This window comes from Artemia franciscana, chromosome 1 (genome assembly GCF_032884065.1).
Source record: "Artemia franciscana chromosome 1, ASM3288406v1, whole genome shotgun sequence".
Lineage (NCBI taxonomy): Eukaryota > Metazoa > Arthropoda > Branchiopoda > Anostraca > Artemiidae > Artemia > Artemia franciscana.
In genome coordinates, this window is record NC_088863.1 from 54,378,534 (window position 1) to 54,402,312 (window position 23,779).

Sequence of the window (23,779 nt, forward strand, 5' to 3'; positions counted from 1 at the left end):
GTGCCGGTAAAATCGGCTTCACAATATAGGAGGATGGTTTTTAAGATGTGGGCCAAAGCCAGCCATACCAAATCTGTTTTCAAAGTGCCGATGTTTTTAAATTTTATGTCACTATGTTCAAAGTGTATTATTTTACTTTTCTAAGTGTGTTATTTTGATCTGTTTTGGGGAGACCGGAAATCGCGAAAAACGGATAGAATGGAGGGATCAATTCATCAAGAACCCGATCAAACTGACTTAGTAAATAAAATTTTACTCGGTCCAATAGTCGTGGAGGAGTGGAATCCGGAATACCGAGGCATGAATAAATTTGGAAGGGTGACCAGGGGGTACAGCCCCTCCCCCCTCATCTTTTTCCAGAATTCCCCATAAATTCCGGAAACCTGAAAGTTTTAAAGCCCCCTTTTTCCGGATTATTTTGATATACTTTCGGACCGGTTCGTATTCCAGATGACAGGAAGAAGACGTCAAAGAATAATCTGGAAGCCCAGACTCCGGAAGTTCCGGGAGGTGAAGACCGGACTTAAGACTCTTGAACATATTTTCGATCTACTTTGTTCTGTCTCTCTATTACTGACATTTTTACCGCCAATACAAGTTGTATTGGTGGTATTATACAACTGGTATGTAAGACAGAAAAGCTGTTTTCCCCTATATTAAATAAAAAAAAACAAGTTTTTTTTAGCTGAAAGTAAGAAGGGACATTAAAACTTAAAACGAGCAGAAATTACTTCGTATATGAAAGGGGCTGCTTCCTCATCAACGCCCCGCTCTTTACGCTAAAGTTTGACTTTCTCTCAACTCTGCTTTTTAAAACAGTAAAAAACTTTAGCGTAAAGAGCGGGGCGTTGATGAGGAAGCAGCCCCTTTCATATACGAAGTAATTTCTTTTCGTTGCAAGTTTTAATGTCACTCCTTACTTTCAGCTAAAAAAAACTCGTTTTTTTTTATTTACTTTCTGAACGTTTTTGAATCAATGCATGTTTTGGTTTTGGCTCTCTGCAGAGGAATAATTAACACGAAATTTGCAAGTTTATTTTTTTTTTTTCGCTAAATGGCTTTCTCATAGTTTTGATCGAATGATTTTGAGAAAAAAAAGGAACGGCGGAGGAAGCCTAGTTGCCCTGCGATTTTTGGTTACTTAAAAAGGCAACTAGAACTTTTAATTTTTTACGAATGTTTTTATCAGTAAAAGATAAACGTAACTTATAAATTAGCTTACGTAACGAACTTTTGTGATCTCAGTTTTTTAATACATATATGAGGGGTTCAACCCCTCGTCAGTACCTCGCTCTTTACACTAAAGATTAAATTTTGTCCCAATTCATTAAGAATGACCCCTGAATCACAAAAGCCGTAGAATAAAAAGTTGAAATCACTAAAAATACTTTACCGTAAAGAGCGAGGTATTAGGAGGTTAGCCCCTCATATGCGTAATAATTTCTGTTCTTTTTAAGTTTTAATGCTGCTCCTTACTTCTTGTTGAAAAAACTTCTCGTATTTATTTTTTCATTGTTTTTTTTTTTTAATAATGCTAGAAAATCCTGCGCTCCCTTCATGGAAATTTTCTTCCCCCATGACAAATTCCTCGATGGAAAGTTCCCAACATATCCCCCTCTTGTCAACCCCTCCCCCAACCAAAAAATCCCCCTGAAAACGTATGTACACTGCCCAATAAGCAGTACTATATATAAGCACTGGTCAAAGTTTGTAACTTGTAGCCCCTCCCACGGGGACTGTGGGGGAGTAAGTCGTCCCCAAAGACATAGTTATAAGGTTTTTCGACTACGTTGAATAAAATGGCTATCTCAGAATTTTGATCCGTTGACTTTGGGAAAATAATTAGCGTGGGAGGGGGCCTAGGTGCCCTCCAATTTTTTGGTCACTTAAAAAGGGCACTAGAGCTTTTCATTTTCGTTAGAATGAGTCCTCTCGCAATATTCTAGGACCACTGAGTCGATACGATCACCCCTGGGGAAAAAACAACAACAAAAAAACAAATAAACACGCATCCGTGATCTGCCTTCTGGCAAAGAATACAAAAATTCTACTTTTTTGTAGATAGGAGCTTGAAACTTCTACAATAGGGTTCTCTGATAAGCTGAATCTGATGGTATGATTTTAGTTAAGATTCTATGACTTTTAGGGGGTGTTTCCCCCTATTTTCTAAAATAAGGCAAATTTTCTCAGGCTCGTAACTTTTGATGGGTAAGACTAAACTTGATGTAAATTATATATTTAAAATCAGCATTAAAATGCAATTCTTTTGATGTGGCTATTGGTATCACAATTCCATTTTTTAGAGTTTTGGTTACTATTTAGCCGGGTCGCTCCTTACTTCAGTTCGTTACCACGAACTGTTTGTTTGTTGTTTTTTTTTTATTCGCTGGTGACTTCTTTAACCCATTTTCGGGCTCATTAGTGGCTAGTTTTGCCTCATCATTGTAGACTCTCCAAAACTTGTTCGGGAGTCAGGTTCTAGTAAGAAGTAAGCGGGGTGTGGTAAATAGATGAGACCAAGAATCTCCCTTGTAGGTGCAACACCAAACCAGCGCCAAACCTCAGTGAGTAAAAACCAGACACTACTAGGAGTGCAGAATACGTGCCTATTAGTTGAAAGCTGAGTTTAAATAGAAATGAGTGATATAGTGATCTGCTGCCAAATTTGGGTTTCGTTTGAACACTGAATTCAAAATATAAACAAAAGAAAATTCTCATGCAAAATCTCATGTTTTTCAAGTTTCAACGTTCTCATGTTTTCTCATGTTTTTTGGCTATGATAATATGTTTTTGACAATTTCGAAGTGGAAGCCCTGATTTTGACAGCACAATCCTGAAATATCATTTTGACGGCCTAAAGAAGTTAAGATTTTAAATTTCTCCTCCTTGTTATTATCAAATGAAGTTTTTCACCTTGCAGTTGGCTTTTGCGGTAATACGAACATATTCCGTTGATAAACCTAAATTTAATTAAATACTTTTTGGCGGTATGTGACATTAGTAAAATCTAACAAAGACCACAAAAAGTGACTAAAGTCTTGTTTCAAACTTGTTTTCAAAAAGAAACAGTCTTAATATTGAAAAATTTTTGAAAAACTCACTATTAAAAAACAATTACAAAGAAAAATTACTTTCGTCCAGACCCGAACCAGAGCAAGCAGTCCCAACCAGAAATTCAACACCATGTCATAGGGGTGCGCGCCCTTGCCCTCCTTGGACCCGCCCCTGTTCAGATTGAAAGATGTAGCTGTTATTTGAAGACTGGGCTACTTTGAGGTGAAGACGCTTACATGAATGAATTTCAGATGCTTAAAACAAATTTAATATATCTTAAAACCATATAACATATGACAAGTCTTAAAACTATATAACATATAACATGTATATGAAAGGGATTATCCCTCCCTCAACGCCCCGCTCTTTATGGTAAAACTTTGTATAAGAATTCTAGCAAATTCCCCTGGTGTAAAATTTCTCATGAGAAATTTACCCCCTAGAAACTTACCTCCCATGGGAAATTCTCACCGTAAAAAATTTCACTAGCAGAAAATCTCCCCCGCTCAAAAAATGCATGTATACTTCCCTATAATGGACTATATAAGCAACGGGCAAATTTTGTAACTTAGACCTATTCCCGGGAGGATCGTGGTATCTCGAAAGGTATAATTGTTTAGCCTTTCAACTATTCTGAACAGAATAATACTTCTACTACTAACAAATTACCGCAGCACCAAGTCGCCTTAGGTCAACACGGCTAAGCTCAGTCCTCTTCCATCTCAGTCTATTCAAAGCTTCCCTCTTTAGACTCTCCCAAAAAATTCCCATTTCATTTAAAGATATCTTTATGAAATCCTCCCACCCCAACCACTGGACGGCCGGCCAAAAAGGACAATCTTCGGTAATCTGTCATCCTTCTTCCGCAAAGCGTGCCCTAGCCATCTTAACCTTTCTCTCATTACAGCCATAAAAAGCAGGATACTATCTCAAAATTTTGATTGGACCATTCGAATAAAAAAATTCTAGTGTTGGATTTCTTCCAGAATTTTTTTTTTTTTGCATAGGCTACGATTCCAGCTAAAAAATAGCCTACTCCTTTAACATACTTATATTTGAAGATAGATCTGTTTTCACTTAAGTTATGATCCTTTTCAAGATCACGAGGGACCCCAACGTGTGGCAAATATTTTCGGGAAATCCCCCTCACCCCAATGAGAAATTTCTCGCACAGAAATTTTCTCTATTGATAATTTTATGAAGAACTTAAATGTTAGGGTGGTTCTTTTTCAAATTGTCACATAAAACTTTTTTATATTCGAAGAAAGAAGTAGGTCTAGTCCTTTTTTTATAAGTCAAAAGTGATTAGAGATCAATCAGCCATGGAAGTAATTTCTGGGAGTAAATACTCCCCCCCCCGAACAGAAAATAGAATCATTGTTTAAACACTTTCAGAAACGCTTAGGCTTATTAGCCTATTCATAACAAGGGAGCAATATGGAGCAACCCCCCTCACGTAATATGCTAATTTATGTTCGTTTTAAAATCTATGTTGGTTCTTACTTTCTTTTGAAAAAAATTTTCTCCGTTATCTCTTTCAAAATATAAGTTTAAATTACAATCGCTAAAATTTAACAAGTTACTCAGACAACACTAAAATTAAACAAGAGCTAAGAGCTCATATGGCACTTGTGACGAGGCGAGAAGAGCTCAGAGCCAAGAGATCATATGGTATGAGCTCTAACAAAATTCTATGAATCAATAGATTGATTTAAAAAGGAAAATAAGAGGCTAAATGCCGGTCAGGATTTAAAATAAGAGCTCTGAGTCACGATGTCCGTCTAAATACCAAAATTCATTAAGATCCCATCACCCACTCGTAAGTTATAAATTCCTAATTTTTCCTCTCCCTTTAGCCCCCCCAGATGGTCGAATCTGGGAAAACGACTTAATCAAGTCAAATTGTGCAGCTCCCTGACACGCCTACCAATTTTCATCGTCCTAGCATGTCCAGAATCACCAAACTCGCCAAATCACAGAATCACCAAACTCGCCAAATCACTGAACCCCTCCCCCCAACTCCCCCAAAGAGAGCAAATCCAGTACGATTCTGCCAATCACGTATCAAGGACATTTGTTTATTCTATCCACCAACCTTCATCCCGATTCCTCCACTCCAAGTGTTTTTCCAAGATTTCCCCCTCCAACTCCCCCCAAGATCTGGTCGGGATTTGAAATGAGAGCTCTGAGACATGAATTCCTTCTAAAAATCAAATTTCATTAAGATCCGATCATCTATTCGTAAGATAAAAATACCCCAATTTTGACATTTTCCAAAAATTCCGGTTTCCCCATCCAACTCCCCCCAATGTCACAGGATCTGGTCGGAATTTAAAATTAGAACTTTAAAGCACAAGATCCTTCTAAATATCAAATTTCATTAAGATCTGGTCACCCTTTCGTAAGTTACAAATACCTCAATTTTCAAAATTACCCCCCCCCAATTCCACCAAAGAGAGCAGATCCGGTCCGGTTATGTCAGTCACGTATCTTAGACAGGTTTCTATTCTTCCAATCCAGTTTCATCCTGATCTCACCGCTTTAAGTATTTTCTAAGATTTCCGGTCCCCCCAACTGCCCCCCCCCCAATTACGCTTGATCCGGTTAAGATTTAAAATAAGAGATCTGAGTTACGAGGTCCTCCTAAATATGAAGTTTCATGAAGATCCGATAACTCCTTCGTAAGTTAAAAATACGTCATTTTTTTCATATTTTTCAGAATTAACCCCCCCCCCCCCAATAGAGCGGATCCGTTCCAATTATGTAAATCACGTATGTAAGACTTCTAATTATTTTCCCCACCAAGTTTCATCCCGATCCCTCCAATCTAAGCGTTTTCCATGATTTTAGGTTCCCCCACCCCAAACTTCCCCCAATGTCACCAGATCCAGTCAGGATTTAAATGATTGCTTTGAGACACGATATCCTTCTAAATATCAAATTTCACTGAGATCCGATCACCCGTTCGTAAGTTAAAAATACCTCATTTTTTCCAATTTTTCAGAATTAACCCCTCCCCCAACTACCCCAAAGAGAGCGGATCCGTTCCGTTTATGTCAATCATGTATCCAGGACTTGTGCTTATTTTTCCCACCAAGTTTCATCCCGATCCCTCCACTCTAAGCGTTTTCCAAGTTTTAGGTTTCCCCCTCCCAACTCCCCACCAATGCCACCAGATCCGGTCGAGTTTAAAATAAGAGCTCTGAGCCACGATATCCTTGTAAATATCAAATTTCATTAAGATCCGATCACTCGTCCGTAAGTTAAAAATACCTCATTTTTTCTAATTTATCAGAAATAACCCCCCCCCCCCCAACTACCCCAAAGAGAGCGGATCCATTCCGTTTATGTCAATCATGTATCTAGGACTTGTGTTTATTTTTCCCACCAAGTTTCACCCCGATCCCTCCACTTTAAGTGTTTTCCAAGATTTTAGGTTTCCCCCCTCCAACTCCCCCCAATGGCATCAGATCCGGTCGGGATTTAAAATAAGAGCTCTGAGACAAAATATCATTCCAAACATCAAATTTCATTAAGATCCCATCACCCGCTCATAAGTTAAAAATACTTCATTTTTTCTATTTTTTACGAATTAACCGGGCCCCCACTCCCCACCAGATGGTCAAATTGGGAAAACGACTATTTCTAATATAAGCTGGTCATGTCCCTGATACGCTTGCCAAATTTCATCGTCCTAGCTTACCTGGAAGTGCCTAAAGTAGCAAAACCGGGACCGACAGACAGACCGACAGAATTGGCGATTGCTATATGTCACTTGGTTAATACCAAGTGCCATAAAAAGATTGTTTTCAGTTGCTAGCCAGCAAAACAAACTAATTTATAATGAGATCTATACTAGATAGAATTAACGGAAATGACAACGAGCTATTGTTACAGTTTCATTTCAAGAAGTAAATTCTGTCTACGATGACTTAAGATAAACTTGCGAACAAAGAAATACCCGCAATTTAAAGGGAACCTCGACAATCATGCGTCGTAGGTAGGTAGTGGTAATGGTCTAAAGTACTAAAGAGCTTGGCCTTGATTTTAATGTTTTATGATGAACAGTGGAGGTGATACGTCATATAATGCAGAGCTTTAATTGGATGAAAATAGGCAGTAAAGTAGTCACCATTTCCTCACAAAAATCCAAAACTTAAATTAATAATTTTTGTATTTCTCATACATTTACTTTCTATTATATAAATCCCTTAAAAAACAACTAGGCTCTGTTGTAAAAGCCACCCCTCTTTGCAAAAATGCAAACTCAACACAGACTACCAAAAAAGTAATGATAGGCCTATCAATTTCTTTGCCTCAGTGCCATAGCCAGACTCGAAAACAAATTTTTGACAGTAAAAAGAAGTAAATATTTTGCTTTTCAGTCCCGTTGCGACAGCACAATCCTGAAATATCATTTTGACAGCCTAAAGAAGTTAGGATTTTAAATTTCTCCTCCTTGTTATTACAAAATGAAGATTTTCGCCTCGCAGTTGGGTTTTGCGGTAATACGGACAGATTCCATTGATAAACCTAAATTTAATTAAATACTTTTTGACGGTACGCGTTACTATACATTAGTAAAATCTAACAAAGACCATACAAAGTGACTAATATCTTGTTTCAAACTTGTTTGCAAAAAGAAACAGTCTTAATATTGGCAAATTTATGAAAAGCTCAACTGTTAAAAATCAATTACAAAAAAAAAATCACTTTCGTCCAGATCCAAACCAGAGCAAGCAGTCCCAACCACAAATCCAACACCATGTCATGGGGGGTACACCCCCGTGCCCTCCTTGGATCCGCCCCTGTTCAGATTGAAAGATGTAGCTCTCATTTGAAGACAGCCGCTTTGAGGCGAAGAGGCTTACATGAATGAACTTCAGAAGTTTGACTTTCTCTCAACTCTACTTTTTAAAACAGTAAAAAAGCTTTAGCGTAAAGAGTGGGGCGTTGAGGAGGGAGCAGCCCCTTTCATGTACGGAGTAATTTCTGTTCGTTTTAAGTTTTAATTTTGCTCCTTACTTTCAGTTAAAAATACCTTGTAATTTTGTTTATTTAATTTCTGAACGTTTTTGAATTAATGCATGTTTTGATTTTGGCTCTCCGCACACGAATAATTAGAACAAAATTTGCATATTCATTTATATTTTTGGCTAAATGGTTTTCCCATAGTTTTGATTGGACGATTTTGAGAAGAAAGGAGCGGGGGAGTAGACCTAGTTACCCTCCAGATTTTTGGTTACTTAAAAAGGCAACTAGAACCTTTAATTTTACGAACATTTTTATTAGTAAAAATATACATAACTTACGAATTAACTTACGTAACGAGCTTCTATATTCGTATACGTATATGAGGGGTTTCGCCCACTCGTCAATACCTCTCTCTTTACACTAAACCTTAAATTTTGTCCCAAATCCTTAAGAATGACCCCTGAATCACAAAGGCCGTAGAATAAATAGTTGAAATTACTAAAATTACTTCAGCGTAAAGAGCAAGGTATTAGGAGAAGGTGAACCCCTCATATGCGTAATAATTTCTGCTCGTTTTAAGTTTTAATGCTGGTCCTTACTTTCAGTTGAAAGAACTTTTTCATATTTTTTTTTTAAATGCAAAAAAATCCTTCATGGAAATTTTCTTCCACCATGGAAAGTTCGCGTGGGAGGGAGCCTAGGTGCCCTCTGATATTTTTGGTCACTTAAAAAGGGCACTAGAACTTTTAATTTCCGTTAGAATGAGCCCTCTCGCAACATTCTAGGACTTCTGGGTCGATACGATCACCCCTGGAAAAAAAAAAAAAAAAAAAAAAAACAAAGAAACGCGCGTCCGTGATCTGTCTTGTGCCAAAATATACAAAATTCCTTATTTTTGTAGGTAGGAGCTTGAAACTTCTTCTGTAGGATTCTCTGATACGCTAAATCTGATGGTGTGATTTTCGTTAAGATTATATGACTTTTATGTGGTACTTCCCCCTATTTTCTAAAACAAGGCAAATTTTCTCAGGTTCGTAACTTTTGATGGGTAAGTCAGTTTCTTTAGAGGTTCGGTTACTATTGACCCGGGTCACTCCTTACTACAGTTCGTTATCACGAACTGTTTCATTAGCCATGGTTTGATGTCCGCAACTATTCGATTTTAATTCATTTGATCTCTTGAATTCTCTTGAAAGTTTTTCTTGAATTTACTGGATATTTTGGGATACACATGAAAACAAGAGCTAAGAGCTCATATGGCACTTGTGACGAGGTTGGAAGAGCCAAGAGCTCATATGGCATGAGCTCTAGCAAAATTCATTGAATCAATAGATTGCTTTAAAAGGAAAATCAGAGGCTTAATGCCGGTTGGGATTTAAAATAAGAGCTGTGAGTCACGAGGTCCTAAATATCAAAATTCATTAAGATCCGATTACCTACTCGTACGTTAAAAATACCTCAATTTTTCTAATTTTTCCTCTCCCCTCAGCCTCCAGATGGCCGAATCGGGGAAAACGACTTTATCAAGTCAATTAGTACAGCTCCCTGACACGCCTACCAATTTTCATCGTCCTAGCCCGTTCAGAAGCACCAAACTCGCCAAATCACTGAACCCCACCACCTAACTCCCCCAAAGAGAGCGGATCCAGTCCGGTTACGTCAATCACACATCTACGACATTTATAAAAGTTTTCCAAGAATTCTAGTCTCCCCCTCTAACTTCCCCCAATGTCAACAGATCTGGTCAGGATTTGAAGTAAGAGCTCTGAGACATGAGTTCCTTCTAAAAATCAAATTTCATTAAGATCCGGTCACCCGTTCTTAAGTTAAAAATACCTCAATTTTTCTAACTTTTACAAATTAACAACCCCCCGCTCCCCCAATGAGAACGGATCCGTACCAATTATGTCAATCTCGTATCTATAACTTGTGCTTATTCTTTCCATCAAGTTTCATCCCAATCTCTCCACTCTAAGCATTTTCCAAGATTTCCGGTTTCCAAGATCTCTGTTTCCCCCCTCCGGCCCTCTATGTCCCCGGATCCGATTCTAATTGAAAATGGAGCATCTGAGACATAAGATTCTTCCATATATCAAGTTTCATTAAGATCCGATCACCCATTCGTAAGATACCTCGATTTTCACGTTTTCCAAGAATTCCGGTTTCCCCCTCCAACTCTCTTCAATGTCACCAGATCCGGTCGGAATTTATAATAAGAGTTCTAAAGCACACGATCCTTCTAGATATCAAATTTCATTAAGATTTGATCACCCGTTCGTAAGCTAAAAATACCTCATTTTTTCTAATTTTTCCAAATTACTCGCCACCCCAACTCCACCAAAGAGAGCGGATCCGGTTCGGTTATGTCAGTCACCTATCTTGGACTTGTGCTTATTCTTTCCACCAAGTTTCATCCTGATCTCTCCGCTTTAAGCGTTTTCCAAGATTTCCGCCCCCCCCCCCTAATGACACTGGATCCGGTCATGATTTAAAATAAGAGATCTGAGTTTCAAGGTCCTTCTAAATATGAAATTTCACTAAGATACGATTATTCTTTCGTAAGTCAAATATACTTCATTTTTCTAATTTTTTAAAATTAACCCCCCCCCAACTCCCCCAAAGAGAGCAGACCCGTTCCAGTTATGTCAATCCCGTATCTAGGACTTGTGCTTTTTTCCCACCAAGTTTCATCCCGATCCCTCCACTTTAAGCATTTTCCAAGATTTTAGGTTCCGCCCCCCAACTTTCCCTTCACCGGATCCGGTCAGGATTTGACATAAGAGCTCTGAGACATGATATCCTTCCAAATATCAAATTTCATTAAGATCCGATCACTCCTTCGTAAGTTAAAAATATATCATTTTTCTAATTTTTCAGAATTCACCCTCCTCCCCCAAAGAGAGCGGGCCCATTTAGGTTATGTCAATCACGTTTCTAGGACTTGTGCTTATTTTTCCCACCAAGTTTCAGTCCGATCTCTGCACTCTAAGCGTTTTGCAAGATTTTAGGTCCCCCTCAATTCCCCCAAATGTCACCGGATCCAATCGGGATTGAAAATAAGTGCTCTGAGACACGATATCCTTCCAAACTTCAAATTTCATTAAGATGCGATCACTCCTTCGTAAGTTAAAACTACCTCATTTTTTCTAATTTTTCAGAATTAACCCTCTCTCCCAACTCCCCCAAACAGAGTAGATCCGTTCTGGTTATGTCAATAACGTATCTAGGACTTGTGCTTATTTTTCCCACCAAGTTTCAGTCCGATCTCTGCACTCTAAGCGTTTTCCAAGATTTTAGGTTCCCCCTCCACCCCCCCAACTTCACCAGATCTGGTCAGGATTTAAAATAAGAGCTCTGAGACACGATATCCTTCCAAACATCAAATTTCATTAAGATCCCATCAAACGTTCGTAAGTTAAAAATAATTCATTTTTTCTATTTTTTACGAATTAACCGGCCCCCACTCCCCCCAGATGGTCAAATATGGAAAACGACTATTTCTAATTTAATCTGGTCTGGTCTTTGATACGCCTGCCAAATTTCATCGTCCTAACTTACCTGGAAGTGCCTAAAGTAGCAAAACCGGGACAGACCGACAGAATTTGCGATTGCTACATGTCACTTGGTTAATACCAAGTGCCATACAAATATGGGCTATCAATGATAGCAAGACCGAACCCAGGAACCAGGATTAGGTCCCCCTCCCTCTCCCTCCAAAAAATGTTTCTTCAACACAAAAAGATGTTTAAAGTATAAAATGTGTGAGATCCAACATTTTATGTATAAAACGTTTTATGGTCGGGCGGAGGGGGATACGTGGGAGGATCTTTCCAAGGGGTGAATTTATCACAAGGAAGAGCATTTCCAAAAAGGGGATGTTGGATTTTCCAGCTTTATTTGAAAAAAAAAATTTTTGGTTACTTTTTAAGTAACCAAAAAATTGGAGGGAAATTAGGCCACCTCCTCCGCCTCTTATTGATCAAAATCGTCTGACCAAAGTTTGAAAAAACAATTTGGCCAAAAAACAAGAGCTAAGAGCTCATATGGCACTTGTGACGAGGCGAGAAGAGCTAAGAGCCAAGAGATCATGGTATGAACCAACGTCACAGGATCTGGTCGGAATTTAAAATTAGAACTTTAAAGCACAAAATCCTTCTAAATATCAAATTTCATTAAGATCTGGTCACACTTTCGTAAGTTAAAAATACCTCAATTTTCAAAATTACCCCCCTAAATATGTCCTTCTAAATATGAAGTTTCATGAAGATCCGATCACTCCTTCGTGAGTTAAAAATACGTCATTTTTTCTTATTTTTCAGAATTAACCCCCCCCCCCAATAGAGCGAATCCGTTCCAATTATGTAAATCACGTATGTAAGACTTCTGATTATTTTCCCCACCAAGTTTCATCCCAATCCCTCCAATCTAAGCGTTTTCCATGATTTTAGGTTCCCCCACCCCAAACTTCCCCCAACGTCACCAGATCAGGTCAGGATTTAAAATAATTGCTTTGAGACACGATATCCTTCTAAATATCAGATTTCATTGAGATCCGATCACCCGTTCGTAAGTTAAAAATACCTCATTTTTTCTAATTTTTCAGAATTAACCCCTCCCCCAACTACCCCAAAGAGAGCGGATCCGTTCCGTTTATGTCAATCAGGTATCTAGGACTTGTGTTTATTTTTCCCACCAAGTTTCATCCCGATCCCTCCACTCTAAGTGTTCCCCCCCATTTTCCCCAGATCCGGTCAAGCTTTAAAATAAGAGCTCTAAGACACGATATCCTTCTAAACATCAAATTTCATTGAGATCCGATCACCCGTTTGTAAGTTAAAAATACCTCATTTTTCCTAATTTTTCAGAATTACCCCCCCCCCCCAACTACCCCAAAGAGAGCGGATCCGTTCCGATTATGTCAATGATGTATCTGGGACTTGTGCTTATTTTTCCCATCAAGTTTCATCCCGATCCCTCCACTCTAAGTGTTTTCCAAGATTTTAAGTTTCCCCCCTCCAACTCCCCCAATGTCATCAGATCCGGTCGGAATTTAAAATAAGAGCTCTGAGACACAATATCATTTCAAACATCAAATTTCTTTAAGATCCCATCACCCACTCATAAGTTAAAAATACTTCATTTTTTCTATTTTTTACGAATTAACCGGGCCCCCACTCCCCCCAGATGGTCAAATTGGGAAAACGACTATTTCTAATTTAAGCTGGTCATGTTCCTGATACGCCTGCCAAATTTCATCGTCCTAGCTTACCTGGAAGTGCCTAAAGTACCAAAACCGACAGACCGACCGACAGAATTGGCGATTGCTATATGTCACTTGGTTAATACCAAGTACCATAAAAAAAAATAATATGCAACTTTCGTTTTAATTATTCAGTTACGATGACCCAAAATCAAAACCTACATTAATTCAAATGCGTTCAGAAATTAAATAAAAAAAAGTTTTTTTCCCTGAAAGTAAGGAGCGACATTAAAACTTAAAATGATTCCGTACATAAAAGGAGCTGTCCCCTCCTCAATGCCCCGCTCTTCACGCTAAAGTTTTCTATTGTTTTAAAAAGTAGAACTGTGACAAAGAGTTAAACTTTAGCGTAAGGAGTGGGGGCGTTGATGAGGAGACAGCCCCTTTCATATACTGAATCCATAAAGCAGGATGAAGGGGTTAGACCCCTCCTCCTACCCCGAAAAATTTTCTCCAACACAAAAAGACGTATTAAAAATACATAAACGTAGTTTTGATTTGTTTTTTAAGGTTTCTTTTTGCAACCCCTCCCCCCAGCAAGCCTTAAAAGGTATTAAAGTTTAAATAAACAAACCCAAGTTTTTTTTTAAACTTGAAAAGACTTCTAAATTGCAATTTGACATCTGATGACAGGTTATGGTTTTAAACCGACAAGACCGGAAAGATAACGAACAAAGTTTGTTTCAAATATGCCATAACATGTCACTTCTCCCTGGGTATTTGGTAGAACAGATCGTGCGTAATGTATCAAGAAATAATAAACATTAGGGTGGCATTTCGCGTTTGGTTAATGTATATTTGTTTTGAATATGGGAAGCAATTAGTTTTGGGTTTACTCCCAAAGCAATTAATTTACCTCCACGGAATAGCTCGTACAATCGAGAAAATACTTGGGAAATTATAGAAGAAAAATTATCGTTAATACAAGAAAGTTAGAGAGATCTGGAGTGCGTGTTGATGGGGGATTTTAATGCGAATACCGGCATGGAGGTTGAGATCTTAGATGTGTTGATCCCAGATTTAGGTGATTTTGTCCCAATTTGTTGTAGAATAACACGAAGTAACAAGGATGAAAAAACAAAATAAATGTATGGGGAAGAAAGCTCCTGGTGCTTTGTGGGGAACATGGTCTGATTGCAAACGGTAGGTTTGGGAATGATAAGGGTACGGGGAAGTATACTTGCCTTTCGAGACCAACTCCAAGTGGTGTAGATTATGCGCTAATTAAAACGCAATTTGTACCTGGATTAATTAATATGGGAACATTAACTTTAGTTGGATCTGATCATAGAGCTATTAAGTTTCATGTGAAGGTTGGGCAGGTTCAGGACCGCGTCCCACGAGCAAGAAATTTCTACAATGTGGAGTTTAGAAAAGTAGGTTTAGAAAAACAAATTAGAAGTGATTTAACAGATAAAGATATTGAGGCATTTAAAAGGGAGCTCTTGGAATCGATTCATAGCCTGATTACCTGACAAGCTGATTCATGGCCTGATTACCTTAAAAATTGGAAGGTCATTGCCTAGATCTTCAGGAGATAACGCACACCCCAGAGACAGTTATTTATCCTATGAGGGAACACGATTATGATCTAGTGGGTGATGTGAATCGCCAAGACATTAAGTTGGTATTTAAGAAATCAAAAAGGTGGTACTGCAGTGGGTGGTGATGGTATACCAATAAAGTTATTTAAAGACTGTCTTACCATTTTATGCCGATAATTGTTCTTCTTTGTAATAAGGTTTTAACTTCAGGACAATGGCCAAGCGTTTGGAAGACATCATTGTTTATACCACTTTTTAAGAACCCGGAAGCTCATGAGAATTATCGTTTAATTGCACTTGACTCTGCTTTAAGTAAGGCATTAGAGGAAATATTCTGCAAAATAGTAACCCAACCACAATATTTCGAGTGGGAGTGTATATAGATACATCCTTAGTAAGAAGAAAAAGCTTATATGATTAATTTCTTTTGTCATTAGATTAGGTATTTTCGCGCTGTATTCTGTTTCTGTGCGTACTTGTAATTTCTACTGTTGTTCATTTCCTTGCTTGTTATCTATTTATATTTTTGTGTGTATATGGCCTTTGGGCTTTTGAAATAAACGTATCTATCTATGCAATAACAAGAAGTATGTTGGTGGATATTAATAATATTTTTCATGGGAAAATCTTGCCAGACAATTTGATTCAATTTGCTGAAAATTTCCTGTGGACAATTCCACCACAACGTTCTCTCTCTGCATAAAATTGTGCATTCAAAGAGGAATAAAGACAAATTAAAAAGAATTAGCCTATGTAAAAGAATTAGGCTATTATGATATCGTTATTGTCTCAAACTAAAATAAAAAAGTAACATTAAACCTTAAAACAAAGATACAATATTCAATATTTGTAAGAAGTTGTGGCCACTTTAGCATCCTGTTGTTTATGTTATTAAATAAAAAAACAAGTTTTTTAATTGCAAGGAGCGAAATTAAAACTTAAAACGAACAAAAACTGTTCCGTCCATGAAAGGGGTTGTCCCCTCACGCAACGCCCCCTCTTTACGCTAAAGTTTGACTCTTGTCATAACTCTACTTTCTCAAACATAAAAAAAACTTTAGCGTAAAGAGAGAGATGTTGCGGAGGGGACAACCCCTTTCATGGACGGAACAGTTTTTGTTCGTTTTAAGTTTTAATTTCGCTCCTTGCAATTAAAAAACTTGTTTTTTTATTTAATAACATAAACAACACGATGCTGAAATTGAAAAAAAACTGAAAATAAGTAGCGATATTAAAACTTAAACGAACAGAAATTATTACTAATGTAAGGGGAGGCTGTCCTCTCCTCAATTCCTCGCTCTGTACGCTAAAATGTGACTTTTATCCCAATTGTTTAAGAATGACTCCTGAAATACGCGGTCTGTTTAATAAGAGTAATGAGCTTTTTTCAATGTTCTAAAAAAACTTTGGCGTAAGGACCTTGTGTGTGTTTTTCTCTGTATGTCTATCCCTCTCTCTTTCTGTGACGGTGTTTCTGTTCGTCACTTCCTTAGAACTAATTACCCTATGTATTTGTCTGGCGGTTCAATGAGAGCTGGGATGTTTTGACATTAAAATGCACTGTTTTGAAACATCTCCCTGTCTAAGTACGAAACAATCAGATAACTAACCGTCTAGCGGGTGATATATTATTGAATATTTTAAACCCAACAAGGAATCAAATAATGACACATGAAAAGACAACAGTAGCTTGTTGTCATTTCCTTTAAGGTTATTGAAATTCATTTGTTTAGCTGGCTAGCAACTAAAAACAATCTTTTTTAATGTTAGAGTTGACTGAATAACTAATTTTATTTTATTGTTAGTAATTTAAACGTAAATTTGAAAGACGGCGAACAAAAAAATTTTCAAAAGAGTGTAAGGACCAACATTATAATTTAAAACGAACATTAATTAGACTATTACGTGAGGGAGGTTGCTCCATATTGCTTTCTTATTATGAATAGGCTAATAGGCCTAAGCGTTTCTGAAAGTGTTTAAACGATGATTCTATTTTTCGTTAAGGGGGGGGGGGTATTTACCCCGGAAAGTACCCCCATGGCTGATTGATCTCCAATCACTTTTGACTTCTAAAAAAAGGACTAGGCCTACTTCTTTCAGCAAAAAAGTTTTTCTGTTTTTCTGAAGGGCGAAAAAACAAAGAAGCTTGGGCATTAGCTAAATATAATAAAAAGTTGTATATGGCAATTTGAAAAAGAACCACCCAAACATTTAAGTTCTTAATAAAATTCTTAATAGAGGAAAATTTTGAGGGAGAATATTTTCATTGGAGGGGGGGGGTCCGGAAAATATTTGCCGCACGTTGGGACCCCTTGTAATCTTAAAAAGGATCACAACTTAAGTGAAAACAGATCTTTCTTCAAATATAAGTATGCTAAATTCTGAAGGGAATCCACAACTAGAATTTGTTTTTTATTAGAATGGTCGAATCAAAATTTTGAGATAGCATCCTGCTTTCTATGGTGTAATGAGAGAAAGGTTAAGATGACTAGGGCACGCTTTGCAGAAGGATGACATATCCTTCTTTGGCTAGCCGTCTAGGGCTAAACAGAAAGGTTGTCATCCACGGTTGGAGCGGGAGGATTTCATAAAGAAAGCTTTAAATGAAATGGGAATTTTCTGGGAGAATGTAAAGAAGGAAGCTTTGAATAGACTGAGATGGAAGAGGACTGAGCTTAGCCGTGTTGGCCTCATGTGGCTTGGTGCTGTGGTAATTTGTTTGTAGTAGAAGTATTATTTTGTTCAGAATAGTTGAAAGACCGAACAATTATACCTTCGAGATACCACGATCCTCCTGGGAATAGGTTTAAGTTATAAAATTTGCCCGTTCCTTACGTAGCCTATTATAGGGTAGTATACATACGTTTTTTCAGTGGGGGAGGGGGATTTTCTGCTAATGAAATTTTTCACGGGGAGAATTTCCAATGGGAGGTAAGTTTCTAGGGGGTAAATTGCTCATGAAAAATTTTACACCAGGGGAATTTGCTAGAATTCTTATACAAAGTTTTACTGTAAAGAGCGGGCGTTGAGGGAGGGACAATCCTTTTTATATACATATCATATGTTATATGGTTTTAAGACATATGTTATATGGTTTTAAGATACATTATATTTGTTTTTAAGCATCTGAAATTCATTCAAGTAAGGGTCTTCACCTCAAAGCAGCCCAACTTGTTGAAAGCTGTCCAACTTAACAACTAGATTTTTCAATCTGAACAGGGACGGATCCAAGGAGGGCACGGGGATGCACCCCCTAATGACATGGTGTTGGATTTGTGGTTGGGACTGCTTGCTCTGGTTTAGGTCTGGACGAAAAGTAATTTTTCTTTGTAATTGATTTTGAATAATATGTTTTTCCATAAATTTTTCAATATTAAGACTGTTTGTTTTTGCAAACAAGTTTGAAACAAGATTTTAGTCACTTTGTGTGGTCTTTGTTGGATTCTACTGATGTTACATACCGCCAAAATGTATTTAATTACATTTAGGTTTATCAACAGAATCTGCCCGTATTACCTCAAAAGCCAACTGCAAGGCAAAAATCTTTTCATAATAACAAGGAGGAGAAATTTAAAATCCTACCTTATTAGGCTGTCAAAATGATATTTCAGGATTGTGCTGTCACAACAGGACTGAAAAGCAAAATATTTGCTTCTTTTTACTATCAAAAATTTGTTTTCGAGTTTTGCTATGGCACTGAGGCAAAGAAATTGATAGGCCTATCATTACTTTTTTGGCAGTCTGTATTGGTTTTCTGGGTTTGCTTTTTTTTGCAGAGGGGTGGCTTTTACAACATAGCCTAGTGGTTTTTAGGGGATTTGTATAATAGAAAGTAAATGTATGAGAAGTACAAAAATAATTAATTTGAGTTTTGGATTTTTGTGAGGAAATGGTGGCCACTTTACTGCCTATTTTCATCCAATTAAAGCTGTAAATTATATGACATATCACCTCCTCTGTTCATCCTAAAACATTAAAATAAAGAAGAAACTCGTTTAGCACTTTAGACCATTTCCACTACCTACCTATGATGCATAATTGTTGAGGTTCCCTTTGAATTGCAGGTATTTCTTTGTTCGCAAGTTTATCAAAGCAACCCATTATGCGCACTCCCCCTACCCCCTAAAGAAAATCCTGGATTAACAATTTTCTCTCAGAAAATCCAATTTAAAATAATAAATTTCAATACATTAAACTGTCTAACAAGAAGACAAAGAGCCTGAGTCATAGATATCAGCAAAGAATGTCTAAACAGGTTTTTTTGGAAGCAACCCAGAAAAATGTACAGATTGGATGTCCAAGATTAAAGTCTTTTGTCCCAGTATTGGACATGTTACAATCAAATTATATATTCTGTCCCAGAATAGGTCTGTGTCCCAGCACTGGTTGCTTTACCCTATTTACACATCTTTAAAACCTTATAAAATGGAATTGAGCAAAGTTATGAGCTGAAAACAATTTTGTTGTACTTGAATTAAGCAGAAGATCTATTTTACAAGGTTTCACTTTTATAACACAGATATTTTTAAAGGTCATCAAAGGTCAGGGCCCTCTAGAGGGAGAAGGAGTGGAGGTAGTTGCTTCAAAATATCTTCCCGGGACATACTTTAGTCTGTAGATTCATCCCTGAAAGTTTCATTTTCCTAACCTAAACCCTTCCTGAGATAGCAAGAAGTCAATTAACTAGAATTTTACTGACTTTTCTTCAAGAGAAAAAACAGCCAAGGTGGATCCAACCCTAGCAAGTGTAAACATACCAACATAGAAAGTAAACTATATCCAACAGAAATTTATTAGCCAACCAAATGTTTTCTAGAGAAAAGGATGCGTCTAAAGAGGTTTCACAGCTAAGTTGATTAATTTGGGGTTTCTGGGGCAATGTTGTTTGTCAGTTAGTTGGTTAACAGAATTGTTTCTGAGGCAACCTCTTTTTCCAGCAAGTTGGAAAAGGAAATTCTTTCTGGGGCAGTTTCTTGTCAGCTAGTTGATCAATGAAAATTTTTACGGGGAAAAGTTAGGCTACTTGCCAATTAGATGGTTAACAGAAGTTCTAACAAGATGGTTAACAGAATTGTTTATGGGGCAACCTCTTTTTAGAGCTAGTTGGAAAAGGAAGTGTTTTCTAGGGCAGTTTTTCATCAACTAATTGGTTTAATAAAAAATTTTCTGTGGAAAAGTTAGCCTGCTTGCCAACTAGTTGGAAAACAAATAGTTTTCTGGGGCAAATTATCTTGTCAAACAATTAACAAATTTGAATATTGCTATCAGGATTGACTAAATATCCAACTAGAGAGCAAAAATATTTGTATTTATAAGAAGATTAGATAGAACCTTTTTGCATAAGCCTATATGCTATTGTTTCTATTCGTCAAAGGGTGGTTTCTGTTAGAATTCATTTGTAAAAGTTTCACTCAATAGCTTACCCTAGCACAACCATTTTCAAAGAATGCAAAATATCTGCAATTAGCTGAACTTAACTTTATCATTACATTGAAATCATTACGACTCACCAATTTCGAGCCAGTTGCAATTTCCAATTCTCTCTTTGTAATTCCATCATCATTTTGTTGATGTTGACTTTGAGACTGGGAGGGTATAGTGAAATCAGTAAAATCAAAAGCTGATCCTTGAGTATCAGCACCTAAAAGTCCATCATTTTCTTCCAGCTCAAGAAATGTCAAAGTTTGAGAGCTCGGTCCATAGGCGTCAATACTCATCCTAAAATAAGATAGCCCTATATATTTCAAATTATCAGCACTAGGACTACTATGAGGTTTCAGCAAGATGGGACTAAATGATGAATATGAAAAAAGGGATAGGAATGTGGAAAGTGCTACCTATTTTACAGATATTGAAACTGAAATTACGTATATAACGAAAATAAAATATATTTTTATTTATTCATGAATTTCAAGCTATAATGGCATTAAGAATTGGGAATCTCTTTTATATCTAATTTATTTTAAATCAAAAGCAATTGCATCCTAAAAATTATGTGACTAAACAGTAGGCATTCACGTGCACGTGCTGCATGGTGGATAATTGAATCTAAATATAGCACATGCCGATTTCTAGCTTGCAAAATGTATGCAAATTTTAAATTATATTTGTACTACTCTTGAGTTGCTGCCTCCATGAAGGAAAAATCTCGCTAATTTAAAAGTAGCATGGCTAGATTCCTTATTTATAGAATACTCCTTTTTCTACAGGCTATAGCCTAATAGTTTGTACCCTGACAATGCTCTCCACTGCCCTGATGGTTCCCTTATTTAGCCTAGTATCCTCTATTTCTACGTTAATAAACGTGCAAACATCAGAGGCTCCTCATTGAGGCATAAGTGCATTTTCTGCTGTCAAAACTCTAGCCTATATCTTTATCTGTGATTTAGTGCAATACTCCACTTTCCAAGGACTATTCCATCCAATCTATCTTCTAGGCTCTCTAGAAGGAGAGATGTCAGAACTAAGACAGAAATCTTGGTAGTTTGCTATTTTTTGGCTAATTCTTGTGGGTTTTTTCATTTTTGATAATGCATGACTCTTATAGGTAAATTTCTAGTTTAGCTGCTCTTTGCTATCTTGGAGAAAGGGTTATTAATAAATTAGGTTAAAAGCTAAGTGCCAAGAGCTCATATGGTATGAGCTCTAACAAAATTCTAAGGATCAATAGATTGATTTAAAGGAAAATCAGAGGCTTAATGCTGGTCAGGATTTAAAATAAGAGCTCTGAGTTATGATGTCCTTCTAAATATAAAAATTCATTAAGATCCAATCACCAACTTTTAAGTTATAAATACCTAATTTTTTCTAATTTTTCCTCTTGCTTTAGCCACCCAGATGGTTGAATCTGGGAAAACAACTTTATCAAGTCAATTTGTGCAGCTCCCTGACACTCCTACCAATTTTCATTGTCCTAGCATATCCAGAAGCACCAAATCACTGAACCTCTCTCCTCAACTCCCCCAAAGAGAGTACATCTGGTATGGTTATGTCAATCACATAGCAAGGACATTTGCTTATTCTATCCACCAAGCTTCATCCTGATTCCTCCAATCCAAGTGTTTTCCAAGATTTCCCCCTCCAACTCCCCCTAATGTCAAAAGATCTGGTTGGTATTTGAAATAAGAGGTCATATACCTCATTTTCAAAATTACCCCCCCCCCCCCCAACTCCACCAAAGAGAGCAGATCTGGTCTAGTTATGTCAGTCATGTATCTTAGACAGGTTTTTATTCTTCCCATCCAGTTTCATCATGATCTCTCTGTTTAAGTATTTTCTAAGATTTTGTTCCTCTCCCCCCCCCCCAATGATGCTGGATCCGGTTGAGATTTAAAATAAGAGATCTGAGTTACAAGGTCCTTCTAAATTTGAAGTTTCATGAAGATCCAATCATTCTGTTGTAAGTTAAAGATATGTCATTTTTTCTAATTTTTCATAATTACCCCCCCCCCCCAATAGAGTGGATCCATTCCAATGATGTAAATCATGTATCTAAGACTTCTGCTTATTTTGTCCACCAAGTTTCATCTCAATCCCTCCAATGTAAGTGTTTTCCATAATTTTAGGTTCCCCCTCCCCAAACTCCCCCCAATGTCACCAGATCTGGTCAAGATTTAAAATATGAGCTTTGAGATACAATATCCTTCTGAATATCAAATTTTATTGAGATCCTTTCACCCATTCATAAGTTAAAAATATCTCATTTTTTCTAATTTTTCAGAATTACCCCCCCCCCAACTACCCCAAAGAGAACGAATCTGTTCTGGTTATGTCAATCATGTATCTAGGAATTGTGCTTATTTTTTCCATGAAGTTTCATCCCAATCCCTCCACTCTAAGTGTTTTCCAAGATTTTAGGTTTCCCCCTCCCAATTCCCCCCCCCCCCCAGTGTCACCAGATCCGGTTGGGATTTAAAATAACAGCTCTGAGACACAATATCCTTCCAAACATCAAATTTCATTAATATCTGATCAACCATTTGTAAGTTAAAAATACTTCATTTTTCCAAATGAACAGGCCCCCCACTCCCCACCCAGATGGTCAAATTGGGAAAACGACTATTTCTAATTTAATCTGTCTGGTCCCTGATGTGCCTGCCAAATTTCATTGTCCTAGCTTACCTGGAAGTGCCTAAAGTAGCAAAACCAGGACCAACAGACAGACTGACAGAACTTGCAATTGCTATATGTCACTTGGTTAATACCAAGTGCCATAAAAACTAATATCTAATTGCTCTAAATTGTGTAAAACTAAAGCGCACACACCTTGTTACTAGAGAGAAATTGAGAAGAAATGTATATATCAATAAATACCTAAAAATTCAAGCTATGCATCAATATGGTTATTGTTAAAATTGTTTAAGATCAAACAGTGAAATTATTACTTTATTGGCTTACCTACAAGGACTGCTTTTTGGAAATACCAATTGTACTATTTTGTTTGTATATACCCTTTCATTGTTTCAGTTTTATTCATATATTAACAGAAAGCTGATTTTATTCCAATTGTAGATATATAACTTTTATTGCTTAACATTTATTCTTAAAATCACAAATATTAAATATAGCCTATTTTTTGTTTTCAATTGCTTGTCAAAACAGAGACCACATTTTAGATTTATGCTGATAAATTATTGGTAAAAATGTTGGTAAAATTATAGCAAACCATATAACTGGCTTTTGTATAAAGTGAATATACCACTTGATGCCTTTTTATGCTATATACAAATATAATAATTGCTTCTACCTCAAATTCAGATTTAAGTGCTTTTTGAGCTCTTAAAAATGACCTAAATGCAGGGTATAAAAAAGGCTAAAAACATATTTCAAAACTTTAAAACATTGATCTCAAACTTTTTCATTTAAAAAAACTTGTTTTTTTTTCATTATAAATCCATTTTTTAATGGTATATAATCCATAAGCACTGATTTTCCAACACTAATTTGG

At 37.0% G+C, this 23,779-nt stretch overlaps 2 protein-coding genes across 2 annotated transcripts in view; one reads left to right on the plus strand and one right to left on the minus strand.

The window, feature by feature from the left end:
- Positions 1-20,625, minus strand: part of LOC136031406 (regulator of nonsense transcripts 1-like) — a 90,594-nt gene extending 69,969 nt beyond the window's left edge. Inside the window, exon 1 of the mRNA XM_065710954.1 lies at positions 20,343-20,625. Within this exon, the coding sequence (XP_065567026.1) occupies positions 20,343-20,549 (207 nt within the window). The 5' untranslated portion in view covers positions 20,550-20,625. The remainder of the gene's footprint in view (positions 1-20,342) is intronic.
- A 212-nt stretch (positions 20,626-20,837) lies between these two features.
- Positions 20,838-23,779, plus strand: part of LOC136034530 (cellular tumor antigen p53-like) — a 46,969-nt gene continuing 44,027 nt past the window's right edge. The window contains exon 1 of the mRNA XM_065715791.1: positions 20,838-20,917. Within this exon, the coding sequence (XP_065571863.1) occupies positions 20,916-20,917 (2 nt within the window). The 5' untranslated portion in view covers positions 20,838-20,915. The remainder of the gene's footprint in view (positions 20,918-23,779) is intronic.